The sequence below is a fragment of the Centroberyx gerrardi genome, chromosome 17, assembly GCF_048128805.1.
Source record: "Centroberyx gerrardi isolate f3 chromosome 17, fCenGer3.hap1.cur.20231027, whole genome shotgun sequence".
NCBI classification, from domain to species: Eukaryota; Metazoa; Chordata; class Actinopteri; order Beryciformes; family Berycidae; genus Centroberyx; species Centroberyx gerrardi.
This window is the reverse complement of record NC_136013.1, coordinates 14,182,497-14,202,015: the sequence shown is the minus strand read 5'-3', so window position 1 is coordinate 14,202,015 and position 19,519 is coordinate 14,182,497. Positions and strand designations below refer to the sequence as shown.

The 19,519-nt window shown below is 39.2% G+C and overlaps 1 protein-coding gene across 1 annotated transcript; it reads left to right on the top strand.

Annotated features, from left to right (window-relative positions):
- The first annotated feature begins 956 nt into the window (after nucleotides 1-956).
- Nucleotides 957-18,270, top strand: ppm1aa (protein phosphatase, Mg2+/Mn2+ dependent, 1Aa). The gene is made up of 6 exons (XM_071910963.2): nucleotides 957-1,294; nucleotides 2,264-3,117; nucleotides 3,223-3,340; nucleotides 5,453-5,564; nucleotides 5,735-5,792; nucleotides 13,194-18,270. The coding sequence occupies exons 2-6, from the start codon at nucleotides 2,281-2,283 to the stop codon at nucleotides 13,221-13,223; spliced, it is 1,155 nt and encodes a 384-aa protein (XP_071767064.1). The 5' UTR covers nucleotides 957-1,294; nucleotides 2,264-2,280; the 3' UTR covers nucleotides 13,224-18,270.
- The last annotated feature ends 1,249 nt before the right edge of the window (nucleotides 18,271-19,519 follow it).

Genomic DNA, 19,519 nt, shown 5'->3' with positions numbered 1-19,519 from the left:
TCACAATAAGCTGATTTTGAATTTTCTGTGCTGGCTGGTTCATGCAAGCCTCGTTCAGACAGTTACTGGACATATGTCTGATTTATTTGGGATTTATTCTACAATGAGATCTTTATCTAAACCCATAAACTCCCTTAATCTCATGCACAAATTATGCTCAATTAAAACATTATCAAACATTCTATGGCAGCCATCATTAGTGAAACTCCCATCCGCTACCATTCAAGAATGCTGACTTGGAATGTCTTCTTTCTCCACTCTAGTTCTGTATTGCACATCTTGATCATATTACAGATTAATGTCTTGGTATTTTGAGCCCAGTGAGATACTTGCTCATAAATATTGATTCAACTGTCCTATGTCAAGCTCTCAAGGCCAAAGTTTTCTGTGCCAGATACTGTAGGACTCTTAATTTCTTAATGTTTCTTCTTTTTTAACACTTGCATCTGTAGATCTGTTGTGCAAGCCTGTGGTTCCCAAACCGTTGTCCAAGTACCCCTGGGTCCTTAAGGGGCTTCCAGGGGGTCCTTGCAAAATGACATAAGTCCAATTTTACTGTTACTTTGTTCATTAGAAGTTAGCACAATGAGAGTGTATAAAATGGTTACCCTGGTTTGGGATTTGTGGCTGTCCACTGTAATCTCTCCACTTCCAGTGTAGACAGTTATGGTTAAATTATGGTTAAGTCATATGATGTAACCACAGAATCCCTCTCAGATGGGGTCTCAAATGGGGTCATCAAATGGATCTAATGTGTATCTAATTGGGGTCCTTGACATTAAAATGTTTAGGAACCCCTGTATACACAATACTGTATCTGCCAGAACAGCCAGAGCAGCCAGAGCTCTTCTGGGATGATGTCATGTTTTCAAGTACGCAACCTGCAACATCCGGGTCCTCTCTTTCTGTTTGGCTCTGTGCTTCTCAGCAGCTAGCTAGCAAGCTGTCAAGCTGTCAAGTGGAGAGGCTGGGACAAACGTTTCGGCTTCTCTCTATTTGGCCACAAAAAGCTCCGGCCCACAATTTGAAAAGAAAATCTATTAGAATATACCTTAGATCGCCAACTGAGATAATGTAATGCATCACGGGCGTACGCAAACAGGGAGCTCCGCACTTACACAATTTATATGCACTGAGTCTGAGTGACGATTGCTAGCTAACTAGCTAGCTAGCTTAGCTAAACCGCAAACCCCCCTCATCTCGTCGGTGTACCCTCTCTGGTGTGAACTGCGACCAGTCAGTCCTTGCCACTGTCGCAGCTTCAGTTGCTGTTAACCGATATTTTGGATACTTGGTAAGTCATAACGGATAATGACTGCATGATGTTTACTCGTAAGCTAACTGTCAAAAAGCTGTTGAGCAACGTTAGTTGGTTAGCTAGCTGTGTTAGCATTTAACGATAGTAGCAAGGCCGCGGGCTCTCCTTGCCTGGCTAACGATGGTAGGGAGAGGCCTGTCAAAGTTAGCTGTGAGGGACAAGGGTCAAGGCCCACAACGAGGCAAGGGTGTTTGTTTATTTTGGTTGTGCTCTTGCCACAGAGTTGTTAACTTTTTAAGTTAATCGCCAAGAGCGAAAGCCCCCCTTCTTTGTCAGTTTGCTAATGATGTAGCACACCACTAAGGTACGTTAGCATTAGTTAGATTTGTCAAATGTCCCGAAATTGTTTTGTGCTTAAGTTAACGAGTAACCAGCCAGTCGGTTAGCTAGCTAACGTTATGCAGGCATTTAACATTAGCTTAGAATGACGTTAGCGTTAACCTAAGTAGCTAGTGTGTTGAGCTGCTCTGCAGTGCGAGGGTCAGATAGATGCTGCCCAGTGGTATATTCAAAATACTATTAAGTAGTTGGTAATATTACTTTTAATGTTGCCTTTATCACCCAGTGGTTATAGGGCGTTTTAATTTGATCTATACTAGCAGTCAGTGTGCCTAATATGTAGCCAAATATGTACCCAGGTCTACTATTTTTAGACTAGAGCAGGGTGCTTGAACTCAGCTCCAAGATGCTAATCTTTTTGCCTTAAAAGGATGACAGCTGTGCCATCTGTTTTTACCCAATTTATATTAGAATTTTTCTCCTTCTATGCAGTACTCAACATAGATATTATTTTTTGGAAAATGATCTTGAACATGTCTAATTAATTTCTGCCAAATAAGTTGAATGGAAGCAGTACATTCCCACACAGTTCCTAGTTGTTGGTGATATCAGAACATACATTTGTGTCTCTCTAAATAGATTTCATTCTTTTAATTTGTTTTGTAGGTTTTAAGAGGGACACAATGGGGGCGTTTTTGGACAAGCCAAAGATGGAAAAGTACAATGCCCACGGTGAGGGTAACAACCTGAACTATGGTCTGAGTAGTATGCAGGGCTGGCGGGTAGAGATGGAAGATGCACACACGGCTGTAATTGGTCTGCCTCATGGTCTCGACCTCTGGTCCTTCTTTGCTGTTTATGATGGGCACGCTGGCTCCCAGGTGGCCAAGTACTGCTGTGAGCACCTGCTGGAGCACATCACGAGCAACCCAGACTTCCAGAGCGCTCTGGAGGAAGAGCCCTCCGTGGATAGTGTGAAGAGCGGAATCCGCACAGGGTTCCTGCAGATCGACGAACACATGCGGACCATCTCTGAGAAGAAGCATGGTGTGGACCGCAGCGGCTCCACTGCAGTAGGGGTGATGATTTCTCCAGGCCACGTCTACTTCATCAACTGCGGAGACTCGCGGGGACTCCTCAGCCGGGGTGGAGCTGTGCACTTCTTCACACAGGATCACAAGCCCAGCAACCCACTGGAGAAGGAGAGGATCCAGAATGCTGGTGGCTCAGTCATGATCCAGCGAGTTAACGGGTCTCTAGCTGTGTCACGGGCTCTGGGAGACTTCGACTACAAATGCGTGCATGGAAAGGGCCCCACAGAGCAGCTCGTCTCACCTGAGCCTGAAGTCTATGCAATAGAGAGATGTGAGGGGGAAGATGAGTTCATTGTGCTAGCCTGTGATGGCATCTGGGATGTCATGGCCAATGAGGAACTGTGTGAGTTTGTCAGGTCCAGGCTAGAGGTGACAGATGATCTCGAAAGAGTCTGCAATGAAATTGTTGACACCTGCTTGTACAAGGTATGGCAACGCTCACAAAATTAACAGTGGCATTAGTGGCATTTTTGGTATCATGATTGATTTACATGACATCTGCATATTTTGTTCTTTGTTTTTTTTCAACAGGGAAGCCGGGACAATATGAGTGTTGTGCTAATCTGCTTCCCAGGGGCCCCAAAGGTATCTCCAGAAGCTGTGAAACGGGAGGCGGAGCTGGATAAATACCTGGAGAGCAGAGTAGAAGGTAGGGGGAATAATAGCAGTTGGCATCTATTTTTTTTTTACTTCCTGGTCCTTTCTGGTCCTTTGGACACTTCATTTTCCCTGTACAGTGTAAACCAGGGTTTCCCTTGCATGTTTTTTTGTTATGTTTTGTTGTTGTGTTTTTTTCCCCAGCCTGGGCACCCAAGGTAGTGTGGCAGCACAGCACGCTTCTCAGCCTGGGATTGGGTATTGAGAACCAGTGCAGAATTAAATACTGGTTCCTGATTCGTCAGAACCAGTGTCCAAAATTAACTTTTTTGCTCACCAAGAATTATTGTTACTGGCAAAAATAATTTATTAATATAAATTCATTTTTCATAATGATTCTTTTGATTTTCTCCCGGTCAGAGAGTGTGTACGGTGACCAGTAGGAACAGAGTTTGAGAACAGGCAAAGACCAATGACTGCGTTTACCCGAGGCAATTTAAATGTTATCATCTCAAAAAGTTACCAGCCAGCGTGGTGGGTGTAACCCTTATTGATTTATCCATCAGAAACAACTTTTATCAGCAGCTGGCTCTTGGCGGGTGTTAATTTTGGACCCTGGTTGGAAGAGAAACACCAATAAGCTCCTGGATAAAACATAACTGCTGTTAGTTCTTAACTGTCTAAATTATTTTCATTATTTCACACACAACTTCTCAGGCATTTCCTTTATAGACCAGCATAATGACACTTTTTAGCAGGCCCCTACCAACAAATGTAACAATCTACAGTGTTCTTTGCATTTGAGTCATGGTGGAGAGGTGAAACCGTTTGGAAGTGTGGGCCAACTTTACTAAAGCAAACGAAAATACATGCTAGGTGCAATATATGTGAAACAAAAAATAAAAAATGGCAAGGTGACTTGCTACCTGGTGGCAGTTTTTAATCGCTCTTAATTTCTATCCATAGATACTAGTCAAGCCGCAGCCATCGCTTGCTCGAGTGGTAGCGAGTTGTATCAAACTCCCATTCCCTTCACAATTGCTACACAAGGGATTGATCTTGGTGTTATAGCTAAATGATAGCAAGTTTAGTGACACAAATCTAATGTGCAAAGGGTTCATTCGGTTTTGGGGAAAAAAGTGTTACCTGATGTTCACTGCTCAATATTTAAAAAATAGAAATGATTATACCATCAAATATGATATTTTTTCTAAGAAAAGGTGTAAAGTTGGCTAATAGCAATAATAATCTACAGTTAATTATACACTGATGCTAGCAATCATTTTGTGTGAATGAGTCACATTTTCAAAATAGTAGCTATCTTATTTTGGAATTAAACTTTACACCTGTTGTCCTGTACTGACCCGACAACCAGAGAGAACTGCTTGTGTGTAAAACCAAATTCTGGTTAATATTTTTCTACTGTAGGTAGATGACCTTGATCCTCAACCCCAGTTACCAGCCTCTTAGCAAACACCCTTATACCTTCTCGGTATGAGGTTGGGAAAAAAACATAGTTGAAATCTCAAATTAGCAGTAACTAGTGATGGGTGGACAAGGATCAGTGCTGTACAGTCACACTCCATTACGTCAGTGGAGTAGAGTGTCGTTAAGAGTATTGATAAGTATCGGTTTTGATAAGCTCTATCGATAATGGTCTCGGTATAAGCCTCTATGCTGCAAGCCAAAAGTAAGGGAACACACACACACACACCCCCACACACACAGACACACACACACAGAGATTACACTTTACAGTAGTCTAATGAGCTACTTGTAGTACTTTTGTGCCTTTTTATGGTTATGATGGCCTCATATCTTAGAATGCCAATGTGTGGTTCACTGGTTCATAGTTTATAATATACTTGTTTTTTTTGCATTTTATAAAATGAACAGGCAAAAGCTCCGCTTCATGAAATGATTATAGATACAGAGTCAAATAAAATACCAAATTGTCGTTTTCATACATCCTGTTGTCTCAATAAATCTAATAGCTGCCTCCTTAAAATCACATCACTTGCTGTAGAGCAGAGTATAGACCTCATGTAATAATGGAAGTGAGTGAAAGAGAATGCGTTTAATCGCACAATTCAATCAGATATTTATTTTTACATTTTCTACCCATGTGACTGAATATGATTTTGTTCTCATTGTTCTCCAACAGAGATCATCAAGAAGCAGGGTGAAGAAGGAGTCCCGGATTTGGTCCATGTAATGCGGACGTTAGCATCTGAGAGCATCCCAAACCTCCCTCCTGGAGGAGAGCTGGCAAGCAAGTGAGTCAGCTTTGTGATTAGAATCAATGTTTTGTTTGGGGTCTTTTTGTAAATTTCTGACAGAATTAGTTATTGTCCGAGTTTGATCATTGAGCACAAAGTTTAATTTTCCCTTATTTTCATGAAAGCTAACCTGTACTGTTTTTTTGTTTTGTTTTGTTTCCCCTCAGACGAAGCGTTATTGAAGCGGTGTACAACAAACTGAACCCCTACCGAAGTGATGACACAGTAAGTATCCCAGCTTGTCTAGCTGAAAAATGTAACTCACTGTAGGTGTGCTTTGTTTGAGTGTGCACGCTTCCTGATGTGTGACCAACAAATTTCAACCTTTTGTGTTAACGCGTGCCATTACTATTTAACAAGATGGATCAAGAAAATAGCTTTGTGGTCAAGTGTTAGGACTATAACGGAATGGAGTGGCAATTTCTAAAATACAATCAGAAAAAAACAATGGACTAATGACCTGTGTGGTATGCTCGGATAGGCTGGGATAGGCTCCAGCCCCCTGCAAACCTGAGAAAATAAATTAAAGAATCATTATATTGTGGCAATACTACAATATTGCTGTATGACTGACACCAGCAGAGCACGGTCACATTGTGTCCCTTAAATAGACCTAGTAAACCTTCACTTTCTAACTTGCTTTAATTTTGACAAGGAGCCACAGGTGCAAAATTGCATTGCATGTTCTACGCCAAAAAATTTCAATCTCACACCACATTAAGGCTGTCAGAACAAATTTCAATATTTGAATTGCGGTTGAATGTCAAAAAATCATCAGGACCTGCCTGTCGAATGCATCAAAAACCATATTTTTAAAATTGATTTATTTTACTCAGTGAATGGCAAGAATCAGCAGAACACCAACTAGAATCTTTTTCACAAACTGAATAACGGGGGAAAAAAATCTGTTTAGAATGTAATTCATAGTCAAAATTGATTTTTAGATAGGGAAGAGCTAAGTGAAGTCTGCCTGTGTGGTATATGGTTGGTTGGAATGAGAACCTACATACTCTTCCATGGACTGGGCACCACTGGTGTAGAGGGAACTTTGCTCATCGTTCCTGTGGCCTATGTGAACGCAGACAGACCACAAAGCTATTGCCCCAGTCCATTGAGATACTGTGCTTTCAAATTAATGCTTTCAAATAAGCAGATAAGCTCACTGGGTCAGCTACTTGTCATCGTGCACATGTCTTTTGGTCCTTGACAATGAAAACTGGCACTTTGTTTCAGTGTTTCATCTTTGTATGGGGATGAACTTTTAAAATTACTTCAACAAATGGAGTAATCTAAAAAATTACAGTACCTTCAGAAAGTGGTCAAGCCCTTGACTTTTTCTATATTATGTGGTGTTGTAACCTGAATTCAAAATGGATTAAATTTCGATTTTTCTGTCACCAATCTATACAAAACTTTCCATAATTAAATAAAATGCAAATTTATTGAAAATGAAATGCAGAAATATCTCATTTAAATATGTATTCAACCCTTGGAGTCAACACTTTTTAGAAGCACCTCGGTCAAGTTGGATGGGGAGTTATCTTAAAGTCATTCCTCCTTCTGAAGCCGTTCGAGTGTTGATCTGGCTTTAGGCTTATGGTCATTGTCCTACTGGAACATAAACAGTCCCTCCAGTCTAAGGTCTTTGGCACTCTGACCCATCTTCTCCTCAAGAATTTGTCCGTATTTTGCTCCATTCATTGTTCCCTCTATTCTTGCAAGTACCCCAGTACCTGCTGCTGCAAAGCCCCCACACAGCACGATGCTGTCACCACCATGCTTCACGGGAGGCATGGTGTTAGATTGGTGATGAGCTTTCCCCCAGTCATAGTGCTTAGCAGTACATCTTAAGAGTTCAGTGGTCATGTCATTAGACCACAGAATCTTTTGTCTCATGCTGTGAGTCTTCACATGCCTTCTGCAAACTCCAGGTGTGCTGTCGTGCCTTTTTTTCCCCAAGAGTGGCTTCCCTCTGGCCACCCTACCATACAGCACAGATCTGTGAAGCTCTTAGTCTCCTTTCTGACCAAGGTCCTTCTTGCCTGGTCGCTCAGTTTGGTCAGACAACCAGCTCTAGGAAGTCTCAGCACCTCCATATTTTCTCCATTTCCCAGTTTTGGAGCCTTCTGTGCTCTGTAAGCTCCCAACACTTTAAGAATTGTTTTATACCCTTCCCCAGATCTACAGTATGCCTCCTCAATTGTCTCTAAATTCTATGGGCAGTTCCTTGGGCTTCATGGTAGAGTTTCTGTTTGTTTCTGTAAATGACATACACTGTCATCTGTGGCCCGTTATATAGACATAAGTCATGTCCAATCAATTGAATTGGCCATAGGTGCACTCTAATCAAGTTGACATCTCAATGTTATTCAAAAGAATTTGGATGCACTTTAACTAAATTTGTCATTGCAAAGTAGTTTAATACTTCAGGACTCAAAACATTTCAGCTTTTGAATTCAGGCTGTAACACCACAAAATACAGTAGAAGTTGAAGGGGTTAAATACTTTCTGAAGGCACTGTAATTGATCAGATTATGTAGTCAGATGGAGTGGTCTATTATTAGAGGATCTATGTCATAACACACAAATAGGTCAATAGTGTGTCAGCTCATCTAAAATCCCTACAAGTAAAACGGGAGAACAATGAATGCATACAGTGGCCATATGGTCGGCAGCAACAGGTCAACGCAGCTCAATACTTTCTCTGCTGCTTTGTGTGTAAACTGTGACTAACCCTGGAGACTCTGGTAGGTATTTTACATGACCTCTTGTGAAGGTAACGATCCTGCATTGACGAAACATAATCCCACATTGCAACAACTCCAGTATTATTTCCATGAAATCAGATGGACTATTGCCTTTGAAAGTGGAAGGCCATTATGATGAAGTGGTAATAATAGAACAGATGCTACTACTACTCTTCAGGGTTGGACCATGTGAGCAATTTTTCTAAGCAACAACAATCACAACATTGAAATTTTAAGTGGGCTGACAGACCTAGTTTGAAACGTCCATTATCTGCCAACTATAACTGCTTTTGTGTCACTTCTGAATCATTGTTCTGCTTTTTAAAACAAGTCTCTAGACCTCCACATCACAGATTTCCACCTTGTATTTTGGCACAAACATTTAATAACCTCTGATCATTCAAATGCTATTTTTTTTTAGTCTCAACAAGGGAAAACGTTAATGGAGGGGACTAAGAATGGTTAAAAAAAAAAGAGATATTGATAATCCCTTTTAAAAAATGGCAGCAATGTGAGAGAAGGTCTTAAAATAAAGGACATATTTGACAGGACATCAACAGGAATACTGTACAGTACTTAATTATAATTCTGAAAAAAAATTTAAGCAAAGCTTGAAAAGATATTAATATTACATCTATCCCTCATGTTAATAACATGGTATAAAAGTTGTAAATATGACTATTTTGTGAACTGAAATTACTAATAATTCTTTAATGGAAACTGGAAAAGGGTCTGAATCCAGGGAGGCCTGCTGGTTTCATTGAAAGTTCAATTGACACCTAGTGCCAGAAATGCCATTTTGCCATTGTCAGTCTATTGAGCAAAGACAGGAACAATGTTCTAGTTGTAAATGTTTTTTTGTTTTGTTTTTTTCGTGTCTTTCCACTATCCATTACGCTTATTGTTATCGATTTTTTTGATTTTCCACTCAACTCATCATAATACAAAACAGCCTGGCTTGAGTCAACCCCTTTAGTAGTTTCATGTAGCTCTGTTTCAAGAGAAGGTGTTGGCTCTTTCCTGGTTTGACATCACTGTCTATTGAACATACCGAACTGGTCTATCAGTCATGTTTTAGCCGTTAAGGAGAGACGGACTGAATGTTCTGTCACCAATTCTGGGAATAGTGCAAATCTCCATTAGGTCTTGTTGAAGAATCAAACTGATAATTCAGTGTATGCAAGTAGATGCGCTTAGTGAAAAGGTAGTCGGGCATGTGCATGATAATGGCATATTGCTAACTCTGCCTTAAATTAGTAGCTGACACTTGCCTCATGCTGTTTTATTGGTTTGGTTCCTTTAGAATTCTTTATAAATCGACCCATATGCAATCAGATATGTCACATGACATCTTCGATTGCCTACTTACCTTTGAAAATGGGTTATAATCAAGCACGGGTACAAATCATGTTATAGCTCATGTGAACTGTCCAAGTTGGGTGTATTTTTTTGATGATTGACAAGGATCCAGGGAACAGACTTGGCAATGCACAGAAATTTTTACTCACCTTTTGGCTTGTTGTGATCACATCTGAGAACGGCCTACTCACCAGTGGCGTAATGCAGAAAAAAACAGGAGGGGGATAGATCTAAAATCACTGATTGGGATGGCCCTATACTGGTCCTGAAATTACACTAGTTTCACAAACAAGCAGTTTGTCTCACAAGTGAAGTAAGTCTGACATCTTGTCTTTTGGGACAGTGTAGTAGCATTCAAAATGAAATGAAATATATCGTCTGTCAAAAGGCACAATCTATGATTTTTTTCACAAGCATAAAATGAGCCAAAAGGTCTGGATTGTGCTTTTATGGACAGTAGTTGTGTTGTTTGTTTTTGGCAGAGTGGGGCAAAAAATACAATTGTGGCACTACATTTCCCTTTTTTATATATTTGTTTACAACCCAATTTTAGCTCTCACTTTTCAGATAGCTTATGTATATTTATATAACATAAAATAAATATAACACAGAATTTTTAGGGGAGTGACATTAAGCTCAAGTTAAAAATTCTAGCATCTGATTAACTTTCATAATGTTGACTTAGTAGATATTACAGATGACAACTTTTATGGTGAAGGGAAAAAGTCCATACTAGGATTTCTTGCTAATATCACTTGTCACTTCTTGTTAGAGTTCAGCTAACGTTGCTGCTCCACTCTTTTAGGACAGAACGCAGGGATTTTCTCCTGCTGTGAAAAGAATAAATCTTTGCTTATTTAAGTGCTTTTTCATTTTTATCTATGCATAGACCTTTAGGGAGATTGCTAAGCTAGTTTAGCTACTAGCTGCCAAGCTGGCTGCAGACAGCTGACCCATTGTAGCCAGGTAACGTTACAGCATGCCGAAATACAGTACTGTGCAAAAGTCTTAGGCACATGTAAAAAAAAAAAAATCATAAAGCGAAGATGCTTTCAAAAATAATGAAATTAAGTTTCTAAATATCAAAAAATGTACTGTAAAGAGCAGAGTGTCCTGCTGACACACGAGTGCAGAAAACAAATAAATAAACATCTAATACAAAATTTATATAAAAAAATCTAGGGTGACTTTTGCACAGTACTGTATGATTTTCAGTGATGTATCCCACAGATAATGCTCATTTAACATGACAGTTTAATGTCATGAGAATAATAGCAGACACAGTCAACATGTGCTTTAGCTCTTAGCCTGTAGTTAATTTACTGAGCAAATCATTAGCCACGATTAAACCAAAAATCATCCTGTTCACATGGGTGTCCTGAACCAAAAGTGTTGTACCAAATGGATCAATTTTGACATTTACCGTTCTACCGTTCTAATGCCAAGTTTATGTTGAAGTGTAGCAGTGAAAGGGCATCAATTGTTTAGGCAGTAGTGATTTTCGTGTTGTAATGGGTTGAAATTTTCTGCGTTGTTCTACCCAGGACTACATGTTAATACTCACAATATGTGTTTAATACTCAAATAACGTATTGTTTATCAAAAATAGGCTTTCAAACATTGCCCTTTGAAAAGAGCATAAAATAACTCCCAAAGAGGGCAGGAACATTTTTCAAGTTTAAAGGACCATATTTGTGTACATGACCATTTGGCTCATTTCCCATGTTAAACCTCTATTTCATGGCCTGAATCTAGCCCCATGAATGGCTCATTTTTGTTTTGTTTTTGTTTTCATCCATATTTGTTTGTCAAGCATGTGACCATTTGAATTTCACAGTTCATAATACTGGCACCTGTGTCTTTGGGGCTGCTTTACTGAATACATCACGGCCAGGACCAATGATATCCTGAGCCTGACCAATCACACTGCGATATAGTGGCTTTATAAATGTAGGCATATGTATATACAGGCTAACGGCGTCCATTCCACTAGTTATTCAGTCCAACCAGTGTGCCTGTTGCCTGTTGCTCAAACTTCCGCTTCAGACTGCCAGTCCCAGGAATTGTGAAATGTGCACATGGTTAACAAGCAAATTCAATTAAGAATGGAATTGTGTGATTCATGGGGCTGGATCCATGCTACTGTTTCACCGGAATTTAGGCTTTCTCCAGTTACGTTGTTTGGTTTGTATGAACAGGGGACCAGTCCCTTTGAATTATAGTTTCACATATAGTCCATGGCTTTGGATTACTGAGAATGTCCATCAGTGGAATGTTTGTTTAAAATCGAATGGATCTTGTAAGCAGCAGAAGGAATGTGACTTTGAAACTCTATGTAGAGTAACACAGATAGCATTAAATAATAGAAATAATGGAGAATTTCAAAAATGAGCAAAATGCTCACCAGCCACCGGAATGGTCCTTGGATTGTGAAGGTGGATGTTTTTTCAAATGGCAGCAAATGACCAATGATGTTTGGCGAATTTAGAGAACCAAATAATTATTGAGGCGTGTTAAAGGTCCCATATTATTCAGTTTTCATGCTTTTGATTTAAAATATACTATGGCTCAGGAAAAGAATAATGTTCTTCATGATGTTTTGCAAATAAATGTAGTTTAGTTAAAAGGGTATTTATAAAATGTATTTGAAGACTAAGTCCTCACAGGCAGAACAGACACAATACTGGACCCTAATTGGCCGACAACACCAGCTCCTCTGATTTAAATGAGGTAAACCTGTTGATTGGAGGCTTTCCAGTTCAAATGCTGCAAACTGGCGTGATTGGACGGATTTCAGTGATTCTTTAGTGAGGGGAGCCAATCAGGACCAGGCCCAGTTGTGATGCATTGACTGGAGGTCTGAAACTGCCTGTAAGAAAGGAAGGATGTTTGAAAAGGCAATCATTTTAAATTTAACCACTCAAACAAATTCATATTTTAACAATGTGTTCATTAAACGTCATTGATCATATATGTTTATAAGTAGAATAGGGCCCCTTTAAAATGATATTTTTTTAAGGGTCATGTGTGAAGGAATGGTAGTTTGCCAAAGCTAATTAAAAAATAAATCACAAAACCAGCCAGCTGTTTACTGTATTACACATGGTAATACACACTAACTTCACATGGTGCAAAGGACATCATTTTTTAGTAACTTGAAGGTCTTCATTTTTGAGAGATGCTATACAGTTTACTTCTAGTTCCTGTATTTTTGTAGTTGTCTTGTACACTTGGCCAGTCGTTATACTGCATTCATAAACAAAGGTATATTTGGCAAAATAATGATTTATTGTTTTATCTTAAAAGCATTTATTTGTAGAAATAGGATGGCATCAAAGATGTTTTTTAAAAAATGCTGTTGATACTTAAAGATCTCGATATCAACTCCTGGATGACGTTTATTATCTGGCAGTTTATATCATACATACATGATTAAGCCTGTCCAGCTGTTGATACAGAGATCCCATGGATGTAGACCCCGAGTCTGAAGGGTTTTTCCTTCCTCTCCTCTCTTGTCAAGGACTCAGCGTCCACAGACGACATGTGGTAACACAACCTCCTACCACTAACACAGCATAGAGTTTACAAACCACCATCCTCTCAAGACCCACAGCAGCTCAGCTCAGCAGTCTGTCTCTCCGCCACTCTGAGCATTTGGTTTCTAAGAAGGGAATTTCATGGGATGAGGAGGAGGAGGAGGAGGAAGAGGAGATGCATGCACACAACCCTGGAATAGTGCAGCACCAGTCCACTCTGGAGTTCAGGATCCCCACCGTCTTGTCTCCCCTTTATGTTCACCCACCCTAATACTCCCCTCTAAAGTAATCCATAACAAGTGAGTCCACCAGGTCTTTTTTCTTTTTTTTTTTTTTCTTTTTTTTAAATAATCAGCTTAAGTAGTAAGATTATTTTTTTTGCTGTAATTAATTTGATTCACATTTCCTTGTGTGTGTTTGTATATTTCTGTTTTTGTGAAGTGCAATTGTCCTGTACAAACAGCCTGTATTTAATGCAGCTTGATTTTAAGTTAAAAAATGAAAGAAATGAAAAAGAGAACCTTTTATGCACTATCTGCCTTTTTCCTGCTCTTCTGGAGTTCTAACAAATGTCTATTCAGTGAATATTACTGTTTGTCCTCCAGGCACTATGTCTTTCCGCTTTTGCTTTTTTTTTTTTTTTTTTTTTTAGTTAGTCTTTGCTCCTTTAAGAAACGGGTAAATTATATAGGTTGACAGCACAGTAAGCTCTCTATATCAAACCATTCAAATCCTAATTATTTTCTTTCTCCTGTGCTTTTTTTTATTGTATTTTATTTTTGTATGTGGTTTTCTGTACATGCTCAAGTAATAATGGCAAAGTGTTGTTTTGGAAGTGCGGAGTGAAAAAATCTTTTTCATCTCCTTAAGGCAGACGATGAAAAAGGAGTTTCATTGTATAAAGATAAAGCTCATCGAGACCCCTGTTAACACGTTTGTCTGTGCGGATAGATATGTACTTGCAAGCGTGCGTGGGTGCTTGTGTGTATGTATGTGCGCACGTGTGTTTGTGTAGAGGTAGATCTGTATGTGCAACTCTAACTTAACTTTGCTATGGTAGTTCAGATAGCAAACCAACACAGGCTGGAGCTTAAGGGAACTGCTGTCCCAGTGCTTACCCATTGTCTGCCCTTTTCAGCCATCTTTCCATATCAAGACAAAATAGGCTTTCACTACTCCTTATTCCAAAAGCTTTGGATAACACAGTTTACATGCTGTAATGCTATTTGAACAACTTCAAGCTATATATCATAACGATATTGTAAACTGAGATGACAAGTAGTTCAATTTACCCATGGTATATAATGGTTTAGAGCTAGTCAGGGCTTTGACTAGTTTACACACCGATCTTTGTGTCATGTTTGAATATCATTTCCTAAAAATACATTGTTACCATTGCCCATCATGGGTGCCATATGATTTATGATCTCTTGTTTCAGCTTTATGACCTCCTATGCCAAGTTGTTGTTTTTTTTTCATGGGATTCAGATTTTGTATGTGGTACAGATAGAATTTTAGCTCACACCTTTAACATCATCTGCTAATTTGACTGATGTGAACAGTTTAAGCACTGACTATTTTGGAGAGAATCACCCGTTACCAGTCTGGAGGTAGGAGAAACTGTTGATTCCTGACTTCCAAGGTGGCTCTTCTTTTCAAATGGTCTTTATTTGGAGATTTAAACCAAGAACAAATCCGCTAACTGCAATGAGGTCTCATGGTTGTATAGCACCTTTTTATTCCCATCGTGTTTGCTCTGCTTAGAACCCTCCCCCACTGCACCAGAAGCCAGAGCACAATACAGTTTGCTGCTATAGTGTATGATCTGTGGGTTGATTTGCAGTTAATTTTTCCCTTCTTTTAAAAGATGGAATAGTCACTGACTAAATCTGTATTTAACACACACAGTAGATATATTTCTTGAAGAGAAATGGTTTTATTTCAGATTTATTTTCTGCCATTAATTGTCTAAAATTGCATTGTTTGAAATTTATGTATGTATATATTTTTGACTTAAACTTTCAAGGAATAAATCATGTCGCTTGAGTTAGTTTTTTGCCGTGGACAAAATGCGATTCTGTTTTGTCTTGGGATGGTTGATCTATTAGAGTTTGAATATTTAGGCATAAAAAGGTTTCCCTCTTTTGGTGTCCCTCTGATCTCTACTCAGGGTTTGGACAGTTTTATTTATGTAACAGCATAATGTACTAAATTTATAATTCTTTGTTAATCTAAGTGACAATCCTAACTATTTCACTGCATTTGGGTCAGTGGTGCATGGTGAGTTATTGTATCTTTCACAGAACACAGAGTTTCACTTGTTCAGTTTCAGGAAGGTCCTCAATTAACTGCTTTCCTAATGTGCGTTTGTGGCAAAATGGCCAAAGACCGCTTAGATGTTGTCATTGCCAAGCCCATATTGCAAGAATCACAATATTATACAAAGGTCAGAGGAACTAGCTGTCAGATTTAACACTTAAAAGATGTCCAGGCCTTAGAGCGACACTGACTTGATTTTGAATTTAACATTCAGCGTATGATATTTCCAAGCAGACAGTTAATGTAGCCTCAAACAGCTGAAACTAAATCACACTTCTATAAACACAAATAACAGCATAGTCATAATTCTAACAGCTCAAAAAACACATGAAGGTAGTTCAGGCCCTCTTGAGATGGGGAAACTGAATTCTTGTGAGTTTGTATGCATCAAAATGTAGTTTCATTCAATATTCCCTCTCGAAAAGAACCACAATTACAGAGCAGAGTACTAAAACCCACCATACTTTAGCTGTTGTGTTTAGAATATTGTTTTTAACCCATCTCTTTTTGGTGAAGAAATATATTTCTTCTACAATACTTAATATACTTACCTACATGACATAAACGATTAAAATCTCAACTCTTCAAGGTGATTTATTCACTGTTTTTGATAACCTCAGATTGGAGAGAAAGCTATTATCGGTGTATTTCAAACTGGCTTTTTTATTTAGATAAGCAGTAGGTTTATAGAGCATCTGTATAGCTGTATAATTTTGCGCTGGATTGCTTGTATTTTGGTAAGTGAGGTCACTTAATTGTCAACCAGTTTTCAGCACCCAACTACTTATTGTGAACTTGGTAGGTGTTAATGACTCTTACAGGAACGTGTCATTACATTTTTCTGCCAGCTTAATAAGGAACGTACGTATAATTCTCTACAACTCGGGGGGCCATCTCCTAATTTTAGATGCCCGTCCCACTGGACTTTCCTGTACTTCCCCCAGAAATTCAACAGTTCAGGATGTGGCCCTAAAATGATGCTGGTTAATAAAGCATCGTGCTTTAATGCAGATTTGACTCCTCTCTATAACGATTTAATTCCAGAGAATCAATAATGTGGATATTAACTTTCTATCTTTACTAAAACTCGCTGAAGTTAGAATGCTAGCAGATATTTACAGTGGCTTGGCTTCACAGGTCTGGGTGTTTTATTTAAATTATATTCACCTTCCAGTGCACCCTCCCACCCCCCTGACAAAAAATGAACAACAAAAAAAAAGATCCCAAGCATCCACTCTCCTTGTTTTAATTTTCATGAAACTGAAATACCTCATAACGTTTATAGGAAGTGTGTTTGTCTTGTGTGTTGTAGATCTAAACTGTTTAGAGAGCAGTCCAGTCTCTGGAGATCGACATCAGTGAGAGCAGTTTTCTAAAGCCTTGTTGTGTCTCTCCTCTAGAACTTATGATCTTGTTACACTGATCCATTGGAGTGGGATAAGCCTATGCTTATGTACAGTATTTGACTGAAGTGTGGGTGGCCACTGCAAGTGACAGCTTGTTTTAGTAACTAGGAACTATTGACCTTGTCTTGTGAGACAGCGCCCCCCCAAACAGCGCCCCCAAACCCTCGCTTGTGTAATTTCACCAACTGGTCCCCTTGTGTGATATTCACTTAATTCAAAGATCTAGAATTGTATCAAAGTTCAGGGTTTTAGAAATGTGAGATGTGTGAGATATTAGGTGTGACTAAATGACAATAGTCATATGCACTGATCATCTGTATAATCAGCTTTTTTCATAAAATTGTTATTGTAGAAAAAAGATTATAAAGCTATTTACAGGGTTACCTTTGGTTGCCTGGAATGCGTTCTGTATATTCCTGTACAGAGGTCTACCTGGCGGAGGTTGAAGAGATTTTTAACGCTTGCGCCCTCCTGTACATATTGATGTACCTCGGTCGTGGCGTTTACTGTGTGACCCTTGGCAGTGGCGGCTCATATGTCCCCTTACAGGGAGACCTGAGCCTCACTTTGCTGACCTTTTTCAGCTCATAAATAAGCTCACCGATTTGCCTTACCCAATCTCATGTTGCCCCCTAAAGTACTTGTTCAACAGAACACTATGAGGACTAATGCTGCTGACATTACGTCCTCATAGATCAAAACCCGTCTCCATGTTAGGGTACTTACAGTATCAACAAAGTGACTTTCTGTCTTGGTAGTCACAAGGTACAACTTTTCAACCATTTGTATACTTTTTTTTTTTCCATGTTACCTTGTTGAATCTTGATCTTGAAAGCTTATTTAATTTTTTCACTGCAGATGATGTCATACTTTTAACAAATGCAAGTGTTTAACATGGTAACCTCGTAAAGCATTCAAAATGTGCATACATACATTCATGTCTGCTATATTTATGATTACATTCAAGAATAGCTTTAGAGTGCTGTAGATAAGTATTGTCAATGTTGATTCAAATGCTTCTCAGAGGCCTCTGTGAGTGATTTTACAAAGTTCAATAACTGTATATTTTGTATTATGTTCTAGCTCCAAAGGAATGGCAGAAAAAAGAAAATGTTTAAAAAAGCTTTGTTCCCTGAACTAAATTGTACTATTTGTGTTGTCGATTGAACAAATTGCATTCCTCGCTTGTGAATTGATGCATTTCTCTCCTTGCTCCCTGAGTTTCCTCCCCTTCTCTCCCTCCTGTCTTTCATTTTTTAGCCTTTGAAGTTTGAATAAAATTTCTAGTTTGCAGAATGTATCACTAAATAAATGGGTTGTTACCTTGTACCTCTCATTTCAACACTCTTTATCTGTTGGCCATATTGCACAAGAGAAACTTTCTGCGATTTCAAATTGAAAAAAACAAACAAACTTTAGTTTCCAGGCATAAATGCAGTTTAACAGCAAATGCTGGATTATGTAACGTAAATAGTGTTGAGTCTTCTGTAAAAGCCAGAGATGAATGCAAGCCAGGAAATGCAAAAATGCTTGTTAATATAGAAACCTACTGGGCTAAATCATGTTGTATGTTGAAGCGTCGTTTGTACCATCCTGCCTGCAGAAGTTACCCCATTGGAAGATGCATTATGCTCCAGACTCTACCTTTAAAGTGCACTGACTGAAGTAATGGTGTGTAGACGTGCTGCAAATGATACTGCTTTGTTTCACAGTATAAGTAATGCAGTAGAGGCTTTTCTGTCATCACACAACTCCAGATGCAGGTTAGTCTTATTTGCCCTTGGCTTGTGTCTTCGAAAATAATCTGTAGAAAAGATGGTGTAGTGATTGTATTTCCTCTGGACTATTTCATCAGAGTAAATTGCAGCGGGGGAAATGTCAATCACTTTCTGGCACCAAGGCTTCATATTGCACACGCAAGCCTAGCGCCTTAATGCTATGAGCTTGTGTTTGATAGTCAACAAGCCCTTCCAGGTTGCATGGCTTGAGCCACATGAACTCTGCAGCACGGTGTTGTTGACCTGTCTGAACATCAGAGCTGTGTTTGTCTCCCTGCCTCTCTGTCCATGTGGTGGAAGCATGTGAGGGGCTTGAGCTCGGAGGATGGGTCAGGGCCGTCCGTGGCCACTGGGATTAGGAACCATGGGAGGGATTACTTTAAATGTCAACATAATGTCATGAGCCGTGTTAGAAGGTCAAACGTTCAAATGGTGCTCAGTGGCAAGCAGTTAATAGATCAGGTACAATTTGGATTGTTGTGGTTCCTGTGATGAATTGACTAGCGTGCTGAAACAAGCTGTTTTTGGAGCAGCTTTTGGTCCAATATTCAAAGGTACAAAATCAAGAAAATCTCATTATTGTTTTCTTATTCTTTAGTTTGATGATTTGAGCACACTGATGTTAATTCAGAAATTCTCAGTGAGTTAACCTCTGCTTTTAGATTGGGAACAAAATGTATTCAGTCTCCCCTGGCCATATATATATATATCAATGGAATAACCATGTCCCATTCACTATTTGGGGAGCATCAGCCAGCCAGCCAGCCAGAGGGGGGCAGTGTTAATAGCTGTGCATGTATAGAAATA

Excerpts from the sequence above, each read along its gene's own strand:
- ppm1aa (XM_071910963.2), top strand. The coding sequence starts at position 2,281 with ATGGGGGCGTTTTTGGACAAGCCAAAGATGGAAAAGTACAATGCCCAC. Across the intron at positions 3,118-3,222 it reads TTGACACCTGCTTGTACAAG|GGAAGCCGGGACAATATGAG; the intron begins GTATGGCAACGC and ends TTTTTTCAACAG. Across the intron at positions 5,565-5,734 it reads GGAGGAGAGCTGGCAAGCAA|ACGAAGCGTTATTGAAGCGG; the intron begins GTGAGTCAGCTT and ends GTTTCCCCTCAG.